The sequence below is a fragment of the Leptonotus elevatus genome, chromosome 5, assembly GCF_054856555.1.
Source record: "Leptonotus elevatus isolate MCC_2025b chromosome 5, RoL_Lele_1.0, whole genome shotgun sequence".
Lineage (NCBI taxonomy): Eukaryota > Metazoa > Chordata > Actinopteri > Syngnathiformes > Syngnathidae > Leptonotus > Leptonotus elevatus.
The window spans coordinates 22,494,803-22,517,940 of NC_141243.1; the positions used below are offsets into that span (position 1 = coordinate 22,494,803).

The 23,138-nt window shown below is 40.2% G+C and overlaps 1 protein-coding gene across 5 annotated transcripts in view; it reads right to left on the bottom strand.

Annotated features, from left to right (window-relative positions):
* Positions 1-21,513, bottom strand: part of citb (citron rho-interacting serine/threonine kinase b) — a 60,424-nt gene extending 38,911 nt beyond the window's left edge. For 2 of the 5 annotated variants that reach the window (XM_086077196.1, XM_086077195.1), the window contains exons 1-7: positions 21,221-21,511; positions 12,872-12,959; positions 11,560-11,703; positions 11,349-11,465; positions 6,923-7,093; positions 6,732-6,785; positions 6,580-6,633 (exon numbers count right to left, since the gene is read on the bottom strand). In XM_086077196.1, coding sequence (XP_085933322.1) covers positions 6,580-6,633; positions 6,732-6,785; positions 6,923-7,093; positions 11,349-11,465; positions 11,560-11,703; positions 12,872-12,959; positions 21,221-21,297 — 705 coding nt within the window. In that variant the 5' untranslated portion in view covers positions 21,298-21,511. Of the gene's footprint in view, positions 1-6,579; positions 6,634-6,731; positions 6,786-6,922; positions 7,094-11,348; positions 11,466-11,559; positions 11,704-12,871; positions 12,960-21,220 lie in introns of all 5 variants that reach the window. The other 3 variants (XM_086077198.1, XM_086077197.1, XR_015094936.1) reach the window with 2 other exon arrangements.
* Between the last annotated feature and the right edge of the window lie 1,625 nt (positions 21,514-23,138).

A 23,138-nucleotide genomic window follows, 5' to 3' on the forward strand; every position in this document is an offset into this window, starting at 1 on the left:
TTGAAGGGGTATTGAAAAAAAAAAAAAAAAAAAAGAGAAATGAATAAAGAGGCTGTGTTTTTTACGAAACATTTTTGAAAGCAGGGAGTGAACTGTCTTGCTATGATCCCATATCCTCAGTCTGGCATTTTTAAAGCATTGTATCAACGAATGTGCATTTTTTGATCAGGTGAGCTCTCAGAAAGACTGTGTGTCATCGGATCCACATTGCAGACAGCGTCTGAATGGATGTGGCAGAGATCAAAGGTCTAAAGCCACAGAGCAACAGTCTTCTCGTCCTGTGCCTAAGAAAAACATGATGTTCAAATTCCTCAATGCCCAGTGACTGTGTATACGCCTCATTCTAGTGACTTCTCCCCTATGGCTGTTTTGCATCCAGAGGAAATCTAAATGCCTGCTCTGAACATTGCTGCCACAACAGCCGCCATGCTGGCCAGGACTGAACATTGACAACAGCTGCCGTCCTGCCTTTTGCTGGGGGTCTGGACTGAGAAAGTTGGTGGTCGGAATGAGATGTGATCCATTCAGTAAAGTGCTACATAGTGATATGCAAGGCATTTTTAATGTGTTGAGTGGGGAACTGTGATCTATAGCAAGATATTTCAGAAAATTGAAAACGACATATGTAAATTTGAAATGAGGGATTGAGAAAATTTATTTCAATCTATAGCCTACTAAATTTTTGCCTATATTTTTGGGAGAATCAGTTTCTGAATTGGTACAATGGGAATTTTATTAATATGTTATGATATGATATATTTTTATTTTCCTCGTGAGGAACTTTTTTGGACTTCGTCCAGCTGCAGCTATAGCATAAAATAAATAATAGATTAAATCTAGGAAATGGTAGATATTTGTAAATTTTGTGTGATTTTATCCTCAGCCCCACTAATCTATAAAAGAGGTGAGGTTGATTGGCAGTTTAAATAATTTTCGGGACTCTAGGAGAATTAGAGTAATATGGTTACCTCTATTTTTTTATGGCCCCAAAGTCATCATATATTAGTGTCTTAAGTTGTATCTGCTTATGCTCAGTTTTATAGTGTTTTGTAGCTCTTTTGTTTATCTCATAGCCTGATTAAGAGGGTTGAGTTATTTATGACGTTTTTTGAGAAATGAGGTCTCTATTTTGTCCTCCCTTTATCTTGACATGTTTGAAAAAATCAGTGGATCTTTGTCAAATGAGGGAGTTTATGTTTAAGAATTTAACCAATGTAGACGAGTTAGAAAATTAAAAACGAAATTAAAAAGGTTGTGGGGTATCGGCCTACACTCCAATTGACAGGATGAGTTTGAAAATGATAATCCACAGTTTGAAGAAATCTATCAGAGGAAATCGATCGCAAAGTAAGTCTGAAGCAAGCAAGGACAATAATGCATATTCGCCGAATGAAGGTAATTATATTATATTATATCTTTTATCTCAGAATCATATTTGAAAAATGTAATGTTTGGAGCCCAGTGTTTGCAAAAGAGTATAGATAATATGAATATATGTGAGTTTTTCCCAGCATGCCAGGATTCGGCCGGTCATGGGATTCTGGGAAGAGAATAAGAGATATGAAAGGCACAGTTATGCAAATTTAGAACAAATTAAGTCATGGTAAAAAATTACCTATTATTGAACAAAACCTATTTGAAAGATAAATATTTATAAGCTCTGTCTTATATTAATGAATGAGCGAATGTCATTCAACTCAATCAAGGGCTGGGCTCTATTTTAATGTCACAAAAATAGATCTTTTCCTGTTCCAACAGCACAGGACCTACGGATCTTAATCAAATAACATTTACTAATCCCAACTAACAAAAACTATCAGGGTTTTTTCCTCCAAATAAAATTTATGTGAGTTTATGAGAAACTAAAAATGAAAAGTTTCTGCACTCAGGAGAACGGCCCCAGGGGGTTGATGAGGAGAAATTCCACAACTGGAAAGGAGACGTGCCAGGCTCGGCCATCTCATCAACTGATGCTCTCAGGTTGAAAGGAGAGACGAAATTCCACAACTGGAGCATCAATCTTATCACCTCCGACCTGGAGCCACGTCAGCTGAATCCGTGCCCGGTTCCGGAGCTGCCGTTTGAGGACATCAGTCAACGGATCAAGAGCAAGTGCCTTTTTTTGGGCAATCATTCCTTTGATCAGTCACATTTTGGGCAGAATAATCCCAGGTGACAAATCGAAGAATTTGGGTAGTCTACCCCAAATTCTTAAAGAAGAGACGAACTATTGCGACACTCTTTTCATTAAAAAAAAATACCTTCAAAGAACTTCATCACAAGATGGCTTCAAAGAACACATATTCGTCTGCCGATACATTGCGACACTTTTCAATGAACAACATTTTATGTTAAGCCTCACATATGCTATGCTTATTCCACTAAAAATCTTTTAAATGTATCAAATTGTTTTTTAATGTCATATGATTGCTAAACTACCTCCTCTTCTGCTAAAGGGATGTTTTAAGGATAATTATTTTTACCACACAACCATTAAAAAAAAAAAATGTTTTAATGTGTTGAGCTCTTATGAGCTCAAATGAGGGATTGTTAAGTTATTAACATTGTTTTTAGTTTTGAATTATATTTTGGTCGTTTTGGATTTGGTTAGCTCAGTATGGCTAAATGAATAGCATTTTTATGTGTCTCACACTCCTGAGAAAATAAGGGAGTGTATGGGTCTGGTATCTGTCTCTTTCGAAGGAGACGGGCCGATGTGTGATTGTGTTCTTTTAGTCTGGTTTATACCCATGGGAACGGATTCTCTTGTATCCAGTTGTGACCAGGTGTGTTGTGGGCTGACCTTTTTCTGAACCCTTTTTGTGAATAAATAACGATGTGAGCTGGAGAGAGAGAGCCACATTTGAACGGACCACTGTTTGGGTGACTTTAAATGTGCGACCAGAAGCTTCTGTTAATTAAAACCTTTGCAAAGGAACTCCTTCAACAGAATCTCACCATTCAGTTAATTGAACACGCAAAGAGTACAATACTTAATATTGTCTACTCTAACACAAGTTAGCAATCTCATCTGAGAAACCGTTGAGGCATAAAGATAAGGATTTTACTTTTTATTGTTGGTTGTGTGCTATTTCCATTGACAATTGATACAATGCTAATATGCTAACGGTCTGTATGCTATTATATATAGGAAGACAGCAATCTGAGCACAGAAAGCACTGAAGCAGAACGATAAGGACTTCACGCTGGGTCCTGTGGTCAGGTAGAAATTAGAATTAATAATAATAACAATAATAATAATATAATAGCAATCCCAGTGGCAAAAATCCTGATGCATATTAATGGGTAAGCATTTTCATTCTGCCCTGTGGTCAAGTGCTATTTTAAAAGCCAATAGCTCAAATGCTAATATGCTAACAGTGTGTATAAGATAAGAAAAGATACACCTTTATTTATCCCACAGTGGAGAAATTCACAGCAGCAATACACATCATCACACATCATATATAAATAATATGTATCACAAAAAGTACTTATGTAGCCTATAGTTAAATAAAATCAGAGAACACAGTAGTGCAAATAGATGGCATCATCATCACATTTGGTACATTTGAAATTAAAACATCTCACCACACCACATCAATGGTCTTCCGAGTCATGTAGTATCATGTGGCACAGAGGTACACATAAGTCCTTTTTTTTCTTTTTTTCTTTCTACAAATACCTGTACTTGTGCGCTTTTCATTTGACAAAATTCCCCCATACAGACTTCTGACACACACGACCATTTAGAGCTGCTCCACCCGGAGTGCATACCTTTCATGACAATGCGTAAATAAAATGACAGACTAAAGTTGATGGCTGAATCAGCGGATTCTGTGCATCCAGAAAAGCGCCAAGCTGAAACACCTTTTCCCTCTTACGCTGTGGAATAATATCTCCCAGAATGACTGGGCATTTTCTGTGTATTTAGCAGAGAACGTTCCCCTCAAACAAGCTGCTCTCACAAACCATATTGATTTCATGTGACACTTGTGAGCACACAGAGGCTTGGAGAACGCACAGATATGCTCATTTTCAATATCGGTTAACTGATTGAATAAGAGCATGTATAAACAGCAAGATATTGATTCTGGTGGAGAAATGAGCAAAACTTTGAAATTGCGGTCAGTGGCCAAGTTGATCGATTTTCCCTCGCTTCAAGAAAAATAATAGATACAAAGTAACTTGCATGCACCAAAGTGTTTTTTGTTTGTTTGTTTTTGAAGAAGATACTTACTGTATGTGTACAAAGTAAATTCATACTCATCTAAACCATCTTTTGGGGGGCTTAATTTGCTCTCCCTCTTTTAATCAGCAGATTCACACCAAGATAAGTTTTTGACCCTTCACAAGTTACTCAAGTTACCCAAGGCCATACAGAACATTTTTGATTTTTCCGAAAATTTTGAGCAGCTCTCATGAAAAGACACACATTGAGCAGCACACCTTAATGCACACCTTTACAAATACATTCAAGAAAATATTGCTTGTGACTTGCGAGGCCATTCTGATTCTTATTTTGCAGATTGATCAAATATTTGATCAAATGCCCTTACTATCAGGAAAAATTGACAAATTCCATTGGCGCCTCATTCATTTTTAAAGGAAGCTTATTTGTTGTGTTTGGAGAATTGCAACGCCATCATAACATGGGGGAAAAAAACATTTAAAAAAAACAAGTTCAGATCTGAGTGCAGGCCAAAACGCATTTGATACCTCATTTGGTACGTTCAGCAGCATGGGCCCTTTTTTGCCTTAAAAAAGCTGATAATAATCAAGAATAATATGATATATAATGCATATGAGCAGTGTGAATATGAGCTGCTAGGCCACTGTCTGCTTAGAACAGGGATGGACAAAAACAAAAATCAATCGCTTTTGAATGGGCGTGAATTCTACGCAGTTTCATTAATCGAAGGCTTACCCGCTCCCTATCCTCGGCAAACAGCGGTGGGCCACCTTATGGTTTTAAGTTGTAAAATCACCATTCACCTATTGCTCTTACTCTATTATTATTACTATTATATGACTCAACATATCAGAACAACACCAGAATCCAGATCACATAAGCCTTACCTGCTTCAGTGGCCTGTGGTTAAAAACCCATACCCACCCTCGACTGCAATTCTCTGTGGGTTTATCGGCTAACACTCTTTAGCTGGTCCACCATAAGTATTTGATTACCTCAAACCTCTGCAGCTCAACCCCACTTTCTGGACCATGGAAACTGTATGTCTTGGATTGTATAGTATGGCTTCCTACAATCCTTGCAACTGGTCAGCAGAACCACCAGAAACCGCAGGGGTAGAATTGAAATCGGAAAAGAATCATTTCCAGAAATTGTGGCTACCAAGGGAAATAATTTGCCATCGACCTGCCTTGAGGTGTTTATTGATGTTAGCTGTTTATGCCCAATGATCCAGAAGAGAGCAGAAGCCTGAAACGCTTCATCTGAACAGGGGTGCTTTAATATTGGACATGGACACATACAATCAAGGTGAAAGGTGCTCTCTCGGTGATCTCCCAGGCCAACTTTACATTAGCACCCATTTGGGCCACTTCCAGTTCCTTATAAATGTACTTTGTGTGCCTCGACCTGCTACAAACAAGCAAATCAGTGTCTTATTCCACTATCTGCACACTCCTCAGTTGTGGAACTTTAATAAGAGGAGCTACTTGGACTGGATGTGAACCAACTCGGCCGTGATTCCGCCCACAACGGCGTAAAGCATTTTAAGCTGTGCCACACTGTGCCAACTTGCAGGGGTCTGCGAAAATACTTAAACTTAGTCTTTAATCTGCCCCTGCGCAGTCTGTGCACCACGCTAGAATTGCACTGGGGACGAAAATAGAACACTGAGTCTCAAAAATCTACAAGGACGTGGGGCGCTATGAGTTGCAGGTCAGTTCAACGATCAAACAGGAGGATTTAAAAAAAAATGGTAAAAAGCTGACCCTCAGACTCTTGTAGTAAAAATAAATAAATGTATGAATAAATAAATAAATAAATAATTATAATTCCACAAAAAATCATTAAAAAAATGCAGTTTAACCATACCTTAAATTAAATATTACAATATGTGCAGAAAATACTGTAGTTATGACCAGAGCAAGTGGGTGGTAAAGTTTATGTTTTATATTAGTTTATTTTATTTATTGTATATATTTATTCTTCTGCTACAGTTACTCATGCCAAAATAATCCAGTGGCACATGACAAGAAACACCAGCAAATAATTCAAATCAAAATGTAACCAAAACCTGATCTCAGGCGATCTTGTGTATCTGAAACATACTGTACAGTCAAGCCATTCGAAAGGACGTTAAGTTGGAACATTTATCTGGGGGAAAAGGCCATTCAGAACAAATAATATTTTCCAATGGGGAGAGCTTTTGGATTGCAAAATAGGCCAAATCTGACATAAAGGCCACATTATAAGGGAATGACTGAGAAAGAATGAGGTCAGTCAGAGATGATAAACAAAGCTTGTGTGAAAGACTATCAGGGTGTTTTCTTGCTTTTGTTTTTAGCAATTACAGCATATAAATTATTAATTTCCAAACAAGGATCTTTTACCTTGGCAAGTTTCTCTTGAAGATCATGGAGCTTTGCCTGCTGCTCCGAATTGGTCTTAAAAAAAAAAATCACAGCTTTCAATATGCAGATTATCTGACTTACTTCTGAAAGTAGCTCACAATAGTCTAGAGTAAACAGGTTCGATAAAATACCTTTTCCATCTTGGTGATGAGCTCATCTGCCTCTGCTTTTCCTTGCTCTTTGGCCTGTGAAAATATATATGCATATATAAATGTGTCAGTGAGCTTCCCTTCAAATAATGGCTACCGTTGAGAACAAAAAATTGTGTTCTCAACCCAACTCTAGAGCATGAAATAAAAGGTCCAAATTGAAAATGAAACACCTTCTGCAATCGATGCTGATGGTCTCCAGCCTTCCTCTTCAATTCTTCACTGTTCTGACGAGACTCTTTCAACTCGGCCTCATACAGGTCGCTACGACGACGAGCAGCTGACAGGTCCTCTTCCAGTTGTCGGATGGAAACTCGCATCTCCTCACACTGGGCATGATATTCCTGCATAGAAACCAAGTAATTAGTGTTCGAAACGTAGCAAATGTTTATAGAAAAGCAGCAAAAGCGGGAATGCCCAAATAGAAGCTGATTATACTCGTCAGAGTGTCCACAATTTGATAGTTGCCCAGTCAGGTTACTTATAGAACATTGTCAAATTAACATAGTTATACAAGTTGTGTAACTACCTCGTGAAACAGAAACGGAAAAGAGGTTACTGTTAGTCCCAGTGTTTTTTGACCTGAATCCATCTGGAGAAAAAAGTTCTTGTTAGATGCTTCTACATCATTCATGTGAGCAGTTACATACATAAAAGATGATGCTAACTACGCTCAAACTGAATAGGATGGAAAAAAGCATGCTGCAATTTTGCAGACAGTACAATTCAAGACTGTTCTCAGACAACTTGGTAGCAAGTGAAGTAATGTTGGGAGTAAATATGAAGCGCCATAGTCACTTAATTCACATGTCTGTCAAAAAGTGATTGGTCACAGGCTTGATGTAATTACCAGTACAGAGCATCCGCCTTATCGGGTTACATGGCACATCCGTTTATTTATCCCACTAATAAAAAGTAGCATCTCCTGACTCTGAGGCTCAACACGGAATAGGGCAAATGAAGCTGGCAACAGCCGATGATAAAATTGTTAATATAGTTGAGGAAGGGATTCAATTTGGGGGAAGAAACAAATATTATTACTAGTTTCAATGATATGGTTAACCCTGAAAGAATCTTTCGGTAGCCATTTTTATCGGATTCTGTATCTTATGTCATTGTCAACATTATGTCATCTGATTATTTTTGGGCTACTTTAATTGCTATTTTCTCTTTCTATTACTCCTATTAGTTTCCAGTGAGGATTCATCTTAAGTAATGGTATTTAATAAACCACACATGCTCATAGACACATTTGCAACAAAAACAAATGCAACACTATTCACACATGATGGATCTGCTAAATATGTGCCCCGAATGAAACCTTTTTTTGTCTTGCATAAATTATAAAACAATCCTCCCTCACTATTTACTATTTGTTGTTCAAATTGTGCATGGCTTCTGCATGAAAATGCCAAACACTGAAGTCAAATGATGTGCGTGGGAGACAGATGCTTTTCAAGATGAAATGCTGAATTTAGTCTCAAAGCCCGCAATGGGTACACGGCGCAAGGGAGCACTCGTATGAACAGAAAACTTGACTCATAAATTTGAAAACACACATTATTGTTTGTTCTAAGATCATATTTTCTTCAGCCAGTTTTACTGATGATGTGACACTTATCATCCCCCGCCTTGTGGAGAAGACTAGATAACAAAAGCATATAGAATGTGTTTTACGATTGATGCCAGCTTCAGGATTTTGAGATTATTTTTTTATTTCACAAATTGCAATCCACGAGTGTGAAACTTTTGATTAGATACACAAAGCCCCTCTCAGTATTTTCTGTTACAGTACATGTTGGACAATTTCATGGGAGATGGTTTTTTTTTTTTTTTTTCTTTTTTGAAAATGTCTGAATGGAAAGCAGAAGTCAGCTGGCCATAATAAATCTATTTGTTATTCAAAATCTGACACTAAGAAAGGATCAAAATTGGCATTTTGTACCCAAATGGCTAGACTGGTAAATAATAAACACAACAAAGAAGGAAAGACATGGAAGGAAAGGAAGGCAAGGAGAATCAACACCCAAGATGCTTTAAATCTCCAAACCTAAAGTGGGGTCTCAGTATCACTATCAACTGAGTTAAGGTTTGAGCCATAACATTTTGCGGTGGCAAGAAAACATTTTCTCGCAATTTGTTGCAACTTTTTCAAAGGCGGAGAACCTCACCTGCATAAACAGCGGAATAGTGCGGATTACCAACACCCACAGATAAGGAAGTATTTAGCCGCCTGATCCATGAACCATTTTAGTCACTCCTACATGTCCCAATTTAAACCTATTTTGCCGTTTGCAAACATTTTTACGCTTTATAATTCATCTTTAAAAATCTATCCAAACAATATGAGAAGTGACCCTTGACTTTTTGGTCATTTATTTTCACCAATGCTGGTCAGAAACAATATGCAGTGTGTCAGCACCAATTTTAAAGGTGTCAAAAAATTCTAAAAATCTGTCATTTGTAAGCATGACAAGACGACAGGTAAATGTGTCAACAGTAGAACAAAAAGACATGCAAATGTTGCTAATAAAGCTTCAGTTGGTACAGTGCACAACACACGAGATGAAATGCAGACATAGCTTGTCAATCAAATCAGAGAATATCTCGTCTGATTTCAGGATGAAGAAGTGGTTGAAAATGATGTTTGTGAAAGAGTATGAACTACGACCCAGCATCTCATCACGACCAGCCTGCCCACTGCATCAGAGCTCTCTTCACTCGTAGGTATAGTGCTCTCATCACCATAGCAACCACTGCACAATGTATTCCGTGCTTGGTAACCAGCGCTAGAGTTGGATGGAAAAAGGCTGCTTTTTCGAAAACCATCGATTCTATTAAAAATAGTTTAGGGATTTATTTATATTCCTATATTGTCAGTTTGACAACAACATTTAAAGAGATATGATACAGATTGAAGACAATTGATTTTGTCAATTAAAATGCTGCATGCATATTAAACGTACAGTGAGTGTATCGTACAGTGATGTTTTCATGATTTGCACACTGAGTGAATCAAGCATAAATACTTGATGCCGTGTGTGCCACAACTTGTATAAGCAGTTGGAAAAGTGCTGCAGTCAGTCGACTTTCCTGCGTTGATTGATATTCAAGTTCGACCTTCAAAATAGCCTTTGAATTCAGTAACCTAACACATTTAACAATTCACCTCATCACTTCTGCCAGTGTACACGTACAGTATCAATAAACTTTGGTGAACCTGCCAGCCCAGAAGACAAAACAGAAGGCAGCAAGCCCCACAGATCAGCAGCAATTCAAGGCGTATGCAGACAAAATTCAGAATTTGATCTCCAAAACCCAGTATTTCAAACACAATGTACCAGGATTAAACTCAGATCTGATTTCAAATCACATTTAATCTGGAACATTCAAATCCATATTTGGAAATCCAATCCTGCCTTAAATCCAGATTTGAGCCCGTGGCGCATGAGTATTTCAAAACTTCAGTCCCAAATCTGGATCAGTTTGATCCTGATAAATAGCATTCAATTAATCCCACCCCATGGTAGGATTAGACTGTGATCCCATGTATTAGTTTCATATATCACTGAAACCTCATTAATCCTTTTTTTCTTCAAAAATCTATCCTTTTGGTGATTCCACATTGGTGGGTGTCATTTTTACGAATTATTGTCCAATTTAAAGTGTTGAAAATGGCTTGCTCTGTTTGATGATGCAATATTTAGTCGTCCAACAAACACGCAGTTTTGGGGTCTCCTGAAGTGACAATTTAGCAAGTACAAGGTTTTGGCCCAACGCCAGCGATATACTCATCAATATATAAGTATGTCTTGCACTTCCTGGAATTAATATTGTAAAGAGATATTCTTAAGAAATTAAATATCATTATGTTTTATTTAATTGGAAAATTTCAACTTCCCCAAATGTCAAATAAAAAAAATACGAAAAAAAAGAAGTTGCCTCAACCCTAAAATAAACAGCAACAAAACTAAACGGGAAATTAACCCAAAAATGTTCTTAAATATGTTGTATGTGTCTCCACTAGTCTAAACATGGTATTCAGATTAATATTGCGTTTTCCCTGAGCAATTGGACAGCAAGTGGGAAAATGGCCGCCCCTTTGGCATTTGGTGTATTGATTTAGCTGTCTGTGATCCTAGGGGCGGGATGGATTTGGAAATCTCAATCCAAAAGGATTGGGATTATTCTGATCCAAATCCAGCAAAGTTTTGAAATATCGGGGTAGAAAATCCTGATTCATGGATCAGGAAAATGGTATCTGGAAAAGTGGATCAGTATAACATTTTTGAAAATACTGGGCCCATGAGATCCAGGTTTCCAGCAGTACACTTTTTCTAAATACTATTGAGACCCTGAACATGGCAGTAATCTGCATAAAATAGCTGTAACTCCAAAATGGCAAATGCAATAATATTGCAATATCTGAATTGGAAAAGTCTACAATTATGTCACAAAGTTTCATTTATTTCACATATATTTTGGAGGTATATAAAGGTCAATTCACAAAATCTCCTCTGCTGCTTCTGGACCTTACTGGATATAAAAGCCACAATCGTATAAACATTGACAAAATGACCAGATACTACATTGTCTTACCTGTTCTTTGATTTCCTGAAGCTTGTTACTCTGCTCGCGGATGTCGTGGAGGAGCTGTAATTTGTCATCCTCCTGTGTCACTTCCGTACGAGCCTGTTCCAAACTACGCTTCAGGCTCTGAGAGCGGGCCACAAGAAAATAGACATATAGATATGAACATAGAAAAAAATACTCTGATCTGAACATTTATCAAAGGCGTACTACTACTTACACTGCATTCTGTAATGTAGGTGGCCAGGTCCTGTTCGAGAATAGTCCTTTGAGTCTCTGAGGCCTTCAACTCTATGTCCTTCTGCTGCAGTACTGACTCAAGGTCAGACATCTTCCTTTGTACAAGTAAAATCTCCTGCTCAACCTGGAAATAAGGCAACGGCACTCAAATAATCTATCATGAGAGTTTTACTGCATTTAATGATTTTGGCTCCCACAGGTTCCTGCCACTATATTATTAACATTACAGAGATAAAAAGTTCATTACAGGCAGCATGTATATTTCACAATATTCCACCATTTTGTCCATTATCAAATACTTAAAGGAGAAGGTAGTTGAATCTATGTGTATGTGGTATGTGCTTTTTATTTATTTATTTTCTTCTTTTTTTTTTCTATAAAGAGCTCAGTATTGTTCATTCGGAAATGTCATCATCATTGCTCTTTATTTTATTTATTTATTTATTTTTTTGTGTGGGGGTGAGTGAAACCAAGGAAGGTGAAATCCAGCACCGACCAGACACCACCCACCGGGCCACCCACCAGAACTCCTCCCCAACCCAAGAAACATCCAGACCCCAACAAATCCAAAAAACATAAAATCAGGGAGGCCTCAAGAGACCGAAGGAGAGACCGAGAAAAGGAAGGAAGGACAGACGAAGCCGAGTGAGATCCACAGACACCAGCCTCCACCGATTCAATGACCTGAGGAGGAAACAGATTGTGTCTAAGTTTCGGTAGATGCTGGTGTGGTGGATCTGGCATGCATGAAAATCTCCACCAAAGAGGGGAGCCGTCGACCCCCGCTGGAACAGAGCAAGCGCAACACCTCAGGGCCCCCCAGGCCGCGGCAGCGCCAAAGGACGACCCCCGGGCCCCGCCAGGGCCACCGGCCGGAGAGCAAACCCAGGAGCAGGAGCGCCCCCCACCCCAACACGGCCCACGCCCCCGACCCAACGCAGCAGGACGGGGCACTGCAGGCCCGCCAGGCACCCCACCGGCCCCCAACCCCTGCACCCCCCACGACCCCCCGCCATGTGGTATGTGCTTGATGTAATTGACTATTTCAACCATACCAGTGTCAAAAGAGTTGCATTTATAATCTCAGTCATTCTGATGCCTTAACACATTGAATTCCTCAGGTTTGTTATTATCATAGGTGGGTAGTAACGTGCTACATTTACTTTACATTAACTTTTATTTGAGTCCTATTATTCTAAACTAACAGTCCTCTTACTTGAGTACAATTTTGGGCTACTCTGCCCACTTCTGGTTTGTCTCACTCAAGGATTGTGCAAGAAAAGAAACTCTACCTGTGACATGTGTCCAGCAATTCCGACAGTTTTGTTTAGAGATGGTCCCAAAAGGGGGTGTTGTGAACTGGTGGTTGTTGTCAATGTTCTGATGGAGAGAAAGATGACACATTAAGCAAAAAGGAGGAACATTTGGAATAAGTGACCCAGACTACAAAGATTGATATTGGGTGGAGATTTCAACTGGACACTATAAAATCTGCACTAGACAAATCACGCTTAAATGCGGAATTAAGTCTAAATCTAGCTCACTGATTTCTTCATTTATGCAAACATAGATTTTACTTGACCCTCATAGATATTCTAATCCCATGACTAAACATTTCTCCTTTCTTTTTCTTTTTTAACCATACTCAAGAACTGATTTTTATTTGATTGATTACAGAGCCAGGCGGCACGGTGGCTGACTGGTTAGCACGTCCGCCTCCCAGTGCAGAGGACGTGAGAGACTGAGGAAAGGAAGGAAGGATAGATGAAGCAGAGTGAGATCCACAGACATCAGCCTCCACCGATTCAACGACCAGAGGAAGAAGCAGATTGTGTTTGAATTCCGATAGATGCTGGTGTGGTGGATCTGGCATGCATGAAAACCTCCACCAAAGAGGGGAGCCGTCGACCCCGGCCAGGACAGAGCAAGCACAACACCTCAGGGACCCCCAGGCCACGGCAGCGCCAAGGGACAACCCCCGGCCCCAGCAGGGGCCAACGGCCGGAGAGCAAACCCAGGAGCCAGGAGCGCTCCCCACCCCAACGCGGCCAGTGCCCCCAACCCAACGCAGCAGGACGGGGCATGGCAGGCCCGCCAGGCACCCCACCGGCCCACAGCCCCCGCTCCCCCCATGAACTCCCATCCACCCTCGCCATCCACCACACCCCAGCCCCAGCCGCCCCCAGGCCCCGGACAGCGGAGCGGAGAGGGCACCCGCGCCCACCCCACCTCCCACCGCGTGGAGGGACGGAACACCGGGGGCAGAAGGGGAGATGGGGGCACGGGCGGCACCCCCGAACCCCAGGCCTAGCGGGGAAAGGCCCCGGTCGTCACCCCAGCATTCTTAGTGAAAGCTAACCCTGTTACTGAGTTCGCCAGCTCGCCGACTGGCGAACTCTACCCCTACACCGTGAATGTGACCCCACCCAGTGTATATACAAGTGTGTGTGTGTGGTGCATTCAAATTGGGAGCAGGTGAGATGGAGCAGAGGGAAATGATATCCCCCAACCCCCCCCCCCCCCCCGCTCCGATCCACCTGCCTCCCAATCACATCAGTGAGTGTATGTGGTGCATTAAAAAATATAGGGGGGGGGGGGGGTACGGTGGCGCAGCGGGGGCACGAATGGGGGACCGCAGCACTGCTCAATACTGCGGTCTGCCCCAACCGATGGCACCCCACCCCGACACACCTGACCCCCCCACCACTCCCCCAGTTGTGTGGTGCATTAAAATTGAAGGGGAGTTGTAGGGCGAAGACGGTGTCTCCTACCCCACCCCCCAAAGTGTGTTATGTGCCCTATGTGTCTATAAACAAAGTGTATTGTGCAAAACTAGTGCAGTGAGTTAAGAGGAGCGACCAGCGGGGCCCTTCCCAACCGGGCGGGGGCAGGAGGCGCAAAGCGGAAATCGTTCCTCAAACAAATCTCGTACACACAGAAGCATTTCAAGACTTGCGTATGTCTAAAAGAAGACGCTGAGGATGTTTAACGGCTGTAATGTATATGCCAAGTTTGAAGTGGCGCTGTAGCGCAGCCACAGGGAGTTAACGGAAAGCGTGGAAGAAGAATCAGCGAAGAAGATGAACAGTTTTTTTTTCTAACTTTATTGCAATCTACAGAACAAACATTGCTTTGCATGTATCAAAACAACATGCAAAAGATAAACAGCAGAACTGACAATGGTGGGTGTTTCAAGTACAACACCGCTTGTTGAACGTGGGAATAAAGAAGCAAAATATTTTGCTGAAAAACCTTAAGCAAGCTAAGGAGGCTGTGCAAAACAACTACGACACGGCTATCCGCCATTGTTGTTGACAGACTGATGGTTCGCGCGCAATCATGTGAGAATTGGCGCATACGTCATCAAGTTGCGACAATGCGTCATCATCGAGCTGCGGCCATTACGTCATCACTGGAGGAGTATCCTGCATATGGTGTCCTGACGGACGTGTACGGGGCGCGTTTTGAAATATTTCCACTCTGGAGCCCGGTTTCAAAAGTAATCGGTTTCAAGCTCCAAAACCGCGCCATCGTGTGGACGAACGGCCTAAACGGTAAGAAACTTGTGAGGATACATTGAAACTGGCTTTCATGTGGGCGGGGGCCTAAGGCACTCCTGTGCACTAATCATGGTGTCTAATCAGCATCTTGATATGGCATACCTGTGAGGTGGGATGGATTATCTTGGCAAAGGAGAAGTGGTCACTACAAAAGCCAGTTTCAATGTATCCTCACAAGTTTCTTACCGTTTCGGCCGTTCGTCCACACGATGGCGCGGTTTTGGAGCTTGAAACCGATTACTTTTGAAACCAGGCTCCAGAGTGGAAAGATTTCAAAATGCGCCCTGTACGCCATATGCAGGATACTCCTCCAGTGATGATGTAATGGTCGCCAATTCTCGTGACTGCGCGCGAACCGTCAGTCTGTCAACAACAATGGCGGATAGCCGTGTCGTAGTCGTTTTGCGCAGCCTCCTTAGCTTGCTTTTGCAGCAAAATATTTTGCTTCTTTATCCCCACGTTCAACAAGCGGTGTTGTACTTGAATCACTCGCCATTGTCACATATCCTGTGTTCGTCTTTTTCATGTTGTTTTGATATATGCAAAGCCATGTTTGTTCTGTAGATTGCAATAAAGTTAGGGGGAAAAAAAGTGTTTGTCTTCTTCGCTTTTCGTTAACTATCTGTGGCTGCGCTCCAGCGCCACTCCAGACTTGGCATATACATTACAGCCGTTAAACGTCCTCAGCGTCTTATTTTGGACACACGCAAGTCTTGAAATGCTTCTGTGTGTATGAGATTTGTTTGAGGAACGAAGCTGGCTTTGCTTCCGTCTGGGCCTTAGGCTGGTTTGTGAACAATATTTGAGAGATTTTGTGATATTGTGTATGTGGAAAAAGTTTTAGATCTTTGAGTTCATCTCATAAAAAATGGCAGCAAAACAAATTAATATTTTTGTTGAGTATATTTATGCCCCTAAAATATTCCACTATTCAGTGCTGACATCAGGAACGGCATATATACAACAAAGCCATTTTCTTACAAAACTTATTTTCTAATGATTAATTAATTGACATTAAGAAATACATAAAATAATGATATCAATTAAGTTAGTGAGTGCTTAAGCCTCGTTTCCACCGATGGTATCTACCCTACTCTAGCCTACTATGCTCTGCTCGAGACCAAAAAGCAGTGCGCCACCACTGTCACGGCCACCACCCGGGAGCCGCTCCTCACTTTGCCAGTGATGTCATGCTAAAGCGACCGCAGCTTGCGTGCACTGCACACACAGGCAAAAACAATGGAGAGCGCAAACAATGCTTTGTGCCTGTTTATTTCAGCCTGAAGACATCAAATGAATATTGCAGCAAACAGAAGACTGCATTCGATAATGTTAAAAAGGTTTGCACCTCCTCAAAAGTCCAAGCATGAATCTGTTTGGAAGCCATTGTTGTCCTCTCTTCATAATTAATGGCAGCTGTGTTCCCGGGGTGTCTCGAACCAATCATTGGCCTCCAAAATAATTACGTCACGTTTTGGAACTGGGCTACTTCTTTTTTTTAGAACGGCAAAGGAAAAGGTACCAGAAAAAGCGAGTAGAGTGGAGTAGAGCCGGGGAGATTTGTTGGTGGAAACGAGGCTTTAGTGTGCTGTAAGAGATCCTTATTGAGTTGGCAAAACAAACAGGCTCCTATTTTTAGCTGAGAATTGCTCGAAATAGGTTGCTCATGTTGACATAACAGTGTTTTACACCACCACTGGGTATATTTAGCAGGATGCGTGATGAAGAGCAAGGCAGAGGAACGATGAACAGAATATTAAAAGCACACGCTCACCACCCACTTCTCCCAACAGTAACATGCTCATCTCAGTCCTAAGTAGAAGGACATTGCAGAAACGGACTGACACGCTCGTTCTTTGTGTTGCTGGCTGTTCCAAAGCAATCTATCTGTTTTTGACTGTGTTCTTTTAGTGCATGTGCTCAGTCTTCTGCGCGCCGTCTGTGACCAGCAGGGGATAAACAACATGCGGTCCAGAAGATCACAGGCAGTGGCCTCCGTGTCAAAACAAAACACTCGATGCACTTTGTAGATACAAAATAGATAAATAAATCACTTTGACTTCTTCTGTGAATAATTTTCCACATATGTGGCTCGGTACAGGGTGATACAACGTGTGCTTAAAGATGTATGAGGTGTGTCCTCTGCAAACATTTTGACAGACACTTTTCTTTCTATCTGGCCTGATAACTTTCTGCCCATAATGATATTGACTATGTGCATGCCCCCTTTTCAGTTGATAGGCAACGTCAAATGGCCATAATCCTGCCTGTTCGCCATAACATAATGTCTTAATGATATGGACAATTGAAAACTACATACTGTATAAGACAGATGTTGGACAAGAGTGCTTAGCTCAGATTTTCGTCTCCGTATCATCTCAAAGGTGTTTGATGGTGTTGAAGTTAGTGCTGTGTGCATAAGCGAATCGTATCTTTATGGACCTTGCACAGGGGCACAGCATGAATGCTGGAACAGAAAATGGCCTTCCCCGAACTGTTCAAGTATGAAGCCAAAACCTCTTGTCTTGATAAATTGAGGAATTATCATAACCCCTCTATGAATAATTGATAAAGATGTTTTTCTCATTACATAACACTTTAAAGAGAAGTGAAATTAGTTGATGATGGTTCAAACATGATGACATTTTAGGTTTGCCAGAAATGCAGTTCACATTTTGACTGGTGACGGAGGCCCAATGATCATTTTTAGGTTTGCTTGGTAGTGATGTAACCGCAATGCTTAAAATGCTCCTCAAACATATTTGATAATATATATATGTTTGTTTATGAAATGCCATCAACAACGGAACAAAAACATTCACCATAGTCACCGCTGAGGAGGTCTTTTTGGTGGGTTGAACCATGTGTTGGCGTGTGAGTCAGAGATGGCGAGGAGGAGGAAAGCAGAAAAGGGTTGCATCCCAATCAAAAATGCACTGTGTTTGCACAGATACCTATCAAAGGCTGTCCAAACAGCCCCACTACTGGATGCTCAAGTTTGATCTTTCACTTCACCGTCATCTAGTTGGAAATGGACTTAACTTTACTTTATTCATTACTGTATTCCAGACCACGGGGGGTCCATATCACAGAGTAAAAATAAATAAACAACAACAACAAAAGAAATAATTAATAATTATAATAACAAATAATAATAAAATAGCAACAAAACATAATATCAAACCATCCAATTTTTCCACTGTCTGGAATAAAATCCTACAGTAACTCAAACATCGATTAAGTCAATTCCTGATCTGGATGCCCTACACATAAATCTAAACATCACATTACAAAGAGCAGCACAGCTATACTCACTCATAACGTAACTAATATATGCAAATCAATAACCTTAGAAATAGGACTCACATAATGTCCACAGACATACACAGTGAATATACTGTAAAAACACTCTAGATCAGGGTTTTGTGATAAATAAATAAAAAGAGAGAGAAAAAGACCAAGATAAATCTTTTCAACACTTTTTCCAATATATATATATATATATATATATATATATATATATATATATATATATATGTGATGAGGCTGTGTTCAGAATTATCCAATCACATTCAAACTCCTGTTAAATAGTGTTCAGTACACACTTGCAACCGCTTAAAGGAACTGTCCAAACTTTTTAGTTTGAGGGCCACATACGGAGAAATGAAAGGATACAAGGGGCCGTGTAAAAAAAATTAAACTTCAAGCACACTAGAAATAATCAAGTAAGCACAATGATATTATTATATTGTATTTTCTAGTTAATTTAAGAAATCCATACAGCTTTCTGTTAAAGATGATAGGGCAAATACTCTATAGTAGTTCAGGAATTTTTTTTAATTTTGGGGTGGTCGTCAGCCATATAATTCCACTAGACTGGATCTACCCCTGCACTAAACAGCAGCCACAATCAGAGGAAAAGCAAGAGCAAACTTTAGTAGAATGACTATTTTTAAAACAGTTACTTGAGGGTCATTAATGTGAAATGAATCTTGACACAGATCATGAAGTGGAAGAAACTATTTTTCTTTCTAAAATACCTTTACTCATCAGTGTTTTGAAGAGAAATGGTAAATAATTTACAGGTATTTGTATTTCGGATTATTTAGAAAAACATCGTCACCCTGTTAAAATAATTGACTAAGTCTTTTTGTGCAAAAAATATTTTTTTTTGCCTTAATCATCTCCTCATAATGCAAATGGTTCCATTTTTTGGTGTTTCCTGAAAAATCCGAAAAAAATGTCATAGGCGATTATTTTAAGAAGGCATCGATATAAAACACATACAGGTGCTCGTCCAAAAATCCGAATATCCTCAAAAAGTTGAATAATTTCTATAATTCCATACAAAAAGTCAAACTTTCATAGATTATAGATTCAGGGCCCACAACTTAAGTGATTTCAAATTTTATTTTTACATTATTTGGGCTTCCAGCTCATAAAACCCATAAAAACAGGATGTCAAAAAAAATTATAATGTGAAAAAAATCATGCATACTTCCCAGTGTTGTCAGAAAATGGGCAAAAATGTTGATCATTGTTTTCCAAAGTAACCGCAGATCTTTAGAAAAGTCTAAGTTTGATTAAACACAAAACATAATCTTTTAAAAGATACTAGGAAATCAGAGCATATTTACTTTTGAGAGCCTGAAATCAGAGATTCTTAAAAAAACTATTTTTACTTTAGCAGTGGCGCTAAACGATTAATTGATTATGACAAATTAGTAGTCGATAAATTTGATGATTTTGACACAACATAGCCACAGATAGCCGTCAGTTGGGTCTAAAAAAATTTTTTTTACAACTGAATGAAATATTGACAAGGTGGAGTCCATCCAAAACAACTTGGCAGGCAGAGGCCTAATAATACATCTGAACAACAATTGTTTTGTTTTTGGATCGCGCCACTGACCTGGAGAATTAATAATTGTGTTTTTCCATACCACTAAATCATTTATCTTGGTGTCATTTGTCTATGTGACGAAAACTTGGCAATATAAAAAGTTATTATTATTATTATTATTATTATTATTATTATTAAGTCCACACTTCTCTGTCAATTACAATATGGACACTTGTGCGATCTAATTTGTTTGTGCAAGTGGCCCATGATTTTTGTACTTACACAACCATCATCAATTCCAATGGAAAACAGGACAGTTGTAGGTTTCTAAAAGAGGCTCTGGAGAGAACAACACTTGAGAACATAGAATGTTCCATTTTTTCTTCTCGCTCATCTCGTCACATGATATAATCTGATCTATGATGCATACATTACAGTGTGTGCAGTTGGAAGTTTCTCGCACCACTAGCATGGAATGAAACATCAAAACAATACACAATCAACTAAATGTGTTTTACATGAAATACAGAAACTCCAACTCCACGTGTGAATGTACAGTATCACCTCATTATTTAATCACCAAGTGTCTCTTTCCCACACTCACGATCACATTTTAGGTTCCGATTGAAAGGGTACAGTAATTTGTGATCAAGCTGAATCAGCATCAGAGAAGACACAAGCTATCTCTCCACTACCCTTTGCAATCCCACTGTTACCATAGCAATGCTTTCCTCCAATCACAGTCTTCAGCTTGTCACTTTTTCCCTCTGACTTTTCAAGCCTAACTGAATTACTGAGCATAATTACTTATTTTGAATCTTCCAGCGTGGGAGTCAGAGCCCGTATTCACTTCATATCAAAACTTCTTCAATCTTGTCATTGATGGGTGTAATTTGAGACCAAACTGACAGAGTGGAAGCAGTCTAAATGCCACCTCCGGGAGTGATGGCAATCTGTGTAAGTGTACGCAACAGTAAGCTGAGCAGTGAGCTAAGAAGCAAACCAAGACAAAGCGTCTCTGTCGTGACCAAAAGGAGAGCTCACTCTTCAAACAACAGGGCTGCTGCAGAAGATTGCTGCAACAACACTCTGTGATCATTATACAGTGTTGTCAGTCAATCAATCCATCAGGCAATAGATACAGCAAGCTGGGATGGTACACAAAACCACACTATGCAGCTAAATTAAGGATCAGATTCTGTTTTCAGCTATTTTAAGTAAACCAGCAAAGCACTTACTCTGGCTGCTGCAGCTCGAAACCTTTTCCCCGGTGCTCCTTAAACACGGTACCTCCTTGTCCGGTACACCCGTTCATGTGGGGTCTCTGACAGAAGCCACCAGCTAGACTGAGAGCTTCGCTGGTTCATCAAATTTGTGGATGACATCCTCACTGAGGAGAGAGAAGAGAAGAGAGCAGATGAGAGGAGCGGAGAAGAGAGTGAGCTCGACTGGTGAGCGCTGTTTACAGAGAGATAGAGAGGAGGAGAGGGGGGTGGCATTGTGGAGAAATGCAGCAGATCCGTGATCACACAGAGGTGGCTCTCACTCTCTCTCCTGTCACTAGCAAACCCTTAACCACACCTCCCCCTGTCAAACTATTTGGTTGCCCTCCATGCTGCAGCAGCTGTCACTAATCACATTCATGTATGCGGCTTGAAACTCTGAGCAAGCAGGAAGCTACCAGTACGCATAAACTACTGTCGGTTTCTCCTCATTACTGACTTGTATAAAACCTTCTCTTAATCAACAGTGGCAGCACGATCCAATACCGCAGATTTGCACTTTGAAGAAAACTGTAAGTAGTAAGTATTAACAATAGGGGTGGGAATCTTTGACTGTACCACGATTCGATTCAGAATCGATTTTTGATTCAAAGTGATTTGATTCACAATGATTTCTGCTTCAATTCATAGATGTGCAAAGAATCGTCATGATCTACTCCAGTCTGACTCGCTAATGCTAACTAGCGCGCTACTTGCGGCACTTTCATCACTCAAAAGAACCGCTATTCGTACAAAACGCTTCAGGAATGTTTACAGATAAGCATGCACCAGAATAACCCTAACCAGAATATGCACTTCCTACGCTGCAAAAAAACCAAACAACTTTTATTGGCATAACTTGATCGTGACTTTTTCCTTCTACTCTCTAATGAGGCTAAAACTTAACAGTGTGGAACGTGTGGAACCGCACTGCCACTAAGTGGCCAAATCATGTACTACATGAACAGCGCTCCCAAAAAAGGCACACACAAACAAGAGCAAGACAGTATAAAATAATTTAAAGAAAATCGATTTTGGGACATTTAAAATCGATTCTGAGTAGTACTAAATGAGAATTGCGATTCTTATGAGAATTTATTTTTTTGACACACTCACAACAGTTTATTTTCAGGATGCGTTCTTAAGGTATTTTCCTTCCATATATGCTACACTTGTGCTTGAAGATGCCATTGAGGTTTTTTTTTTATGTAAATGTACAAAATAGGTTGGAGTGGGAGATCTAAAGGCGGATCGGTGCAGCGTCTGCAGTGATGCAGACTCTGTATCGGTCCTTTGTGGTGAAGAAGTATTATACAGAATGGCCCGCCTTTCCCATCACCGTGGCGCAGTCCCAGAATCACAATTATCAATCATTATACACACCTTAAGCGTGTGTAAACTTTCAAGCAAAGCTGTAGATAAATGGGAGATTAAACACAAAATATAATATATAAATGTAGATTAACATGATTCCAGAATTTTTCTATCGTGTCCTAATTTGATGCTTCACAAAATGGCATAACTGCAAAGATTGCTGCGCTACTCAGAAAACCCCTCAATGGCATCTTTATACTTGGAAAAATTACAGAAATAGTAACAAGCAGCGACTTGGAGGAGTAACTTTAATCTGATTAATGCTCTGGAAATAGTAACGTGTTAGTAGTAGCTAGCTGTGAATTGAACCTTGGATCCAGGAGGTAGGATGTGTTTCTTGTCTGGAACACAGGGCCAGCTATACACCATTGCTAGGATACCGGAGGGTGCATGTGAGTTTGCCCAACCAGTCCACATGTGCTTTGTGAACATAGAAAGATTGTTTTTCCCATGATGTTCTATGGGCGTGATGCAGGAGTACAAGGTTCGGGGCCCATTATTCAATACATTTGTAATCAGA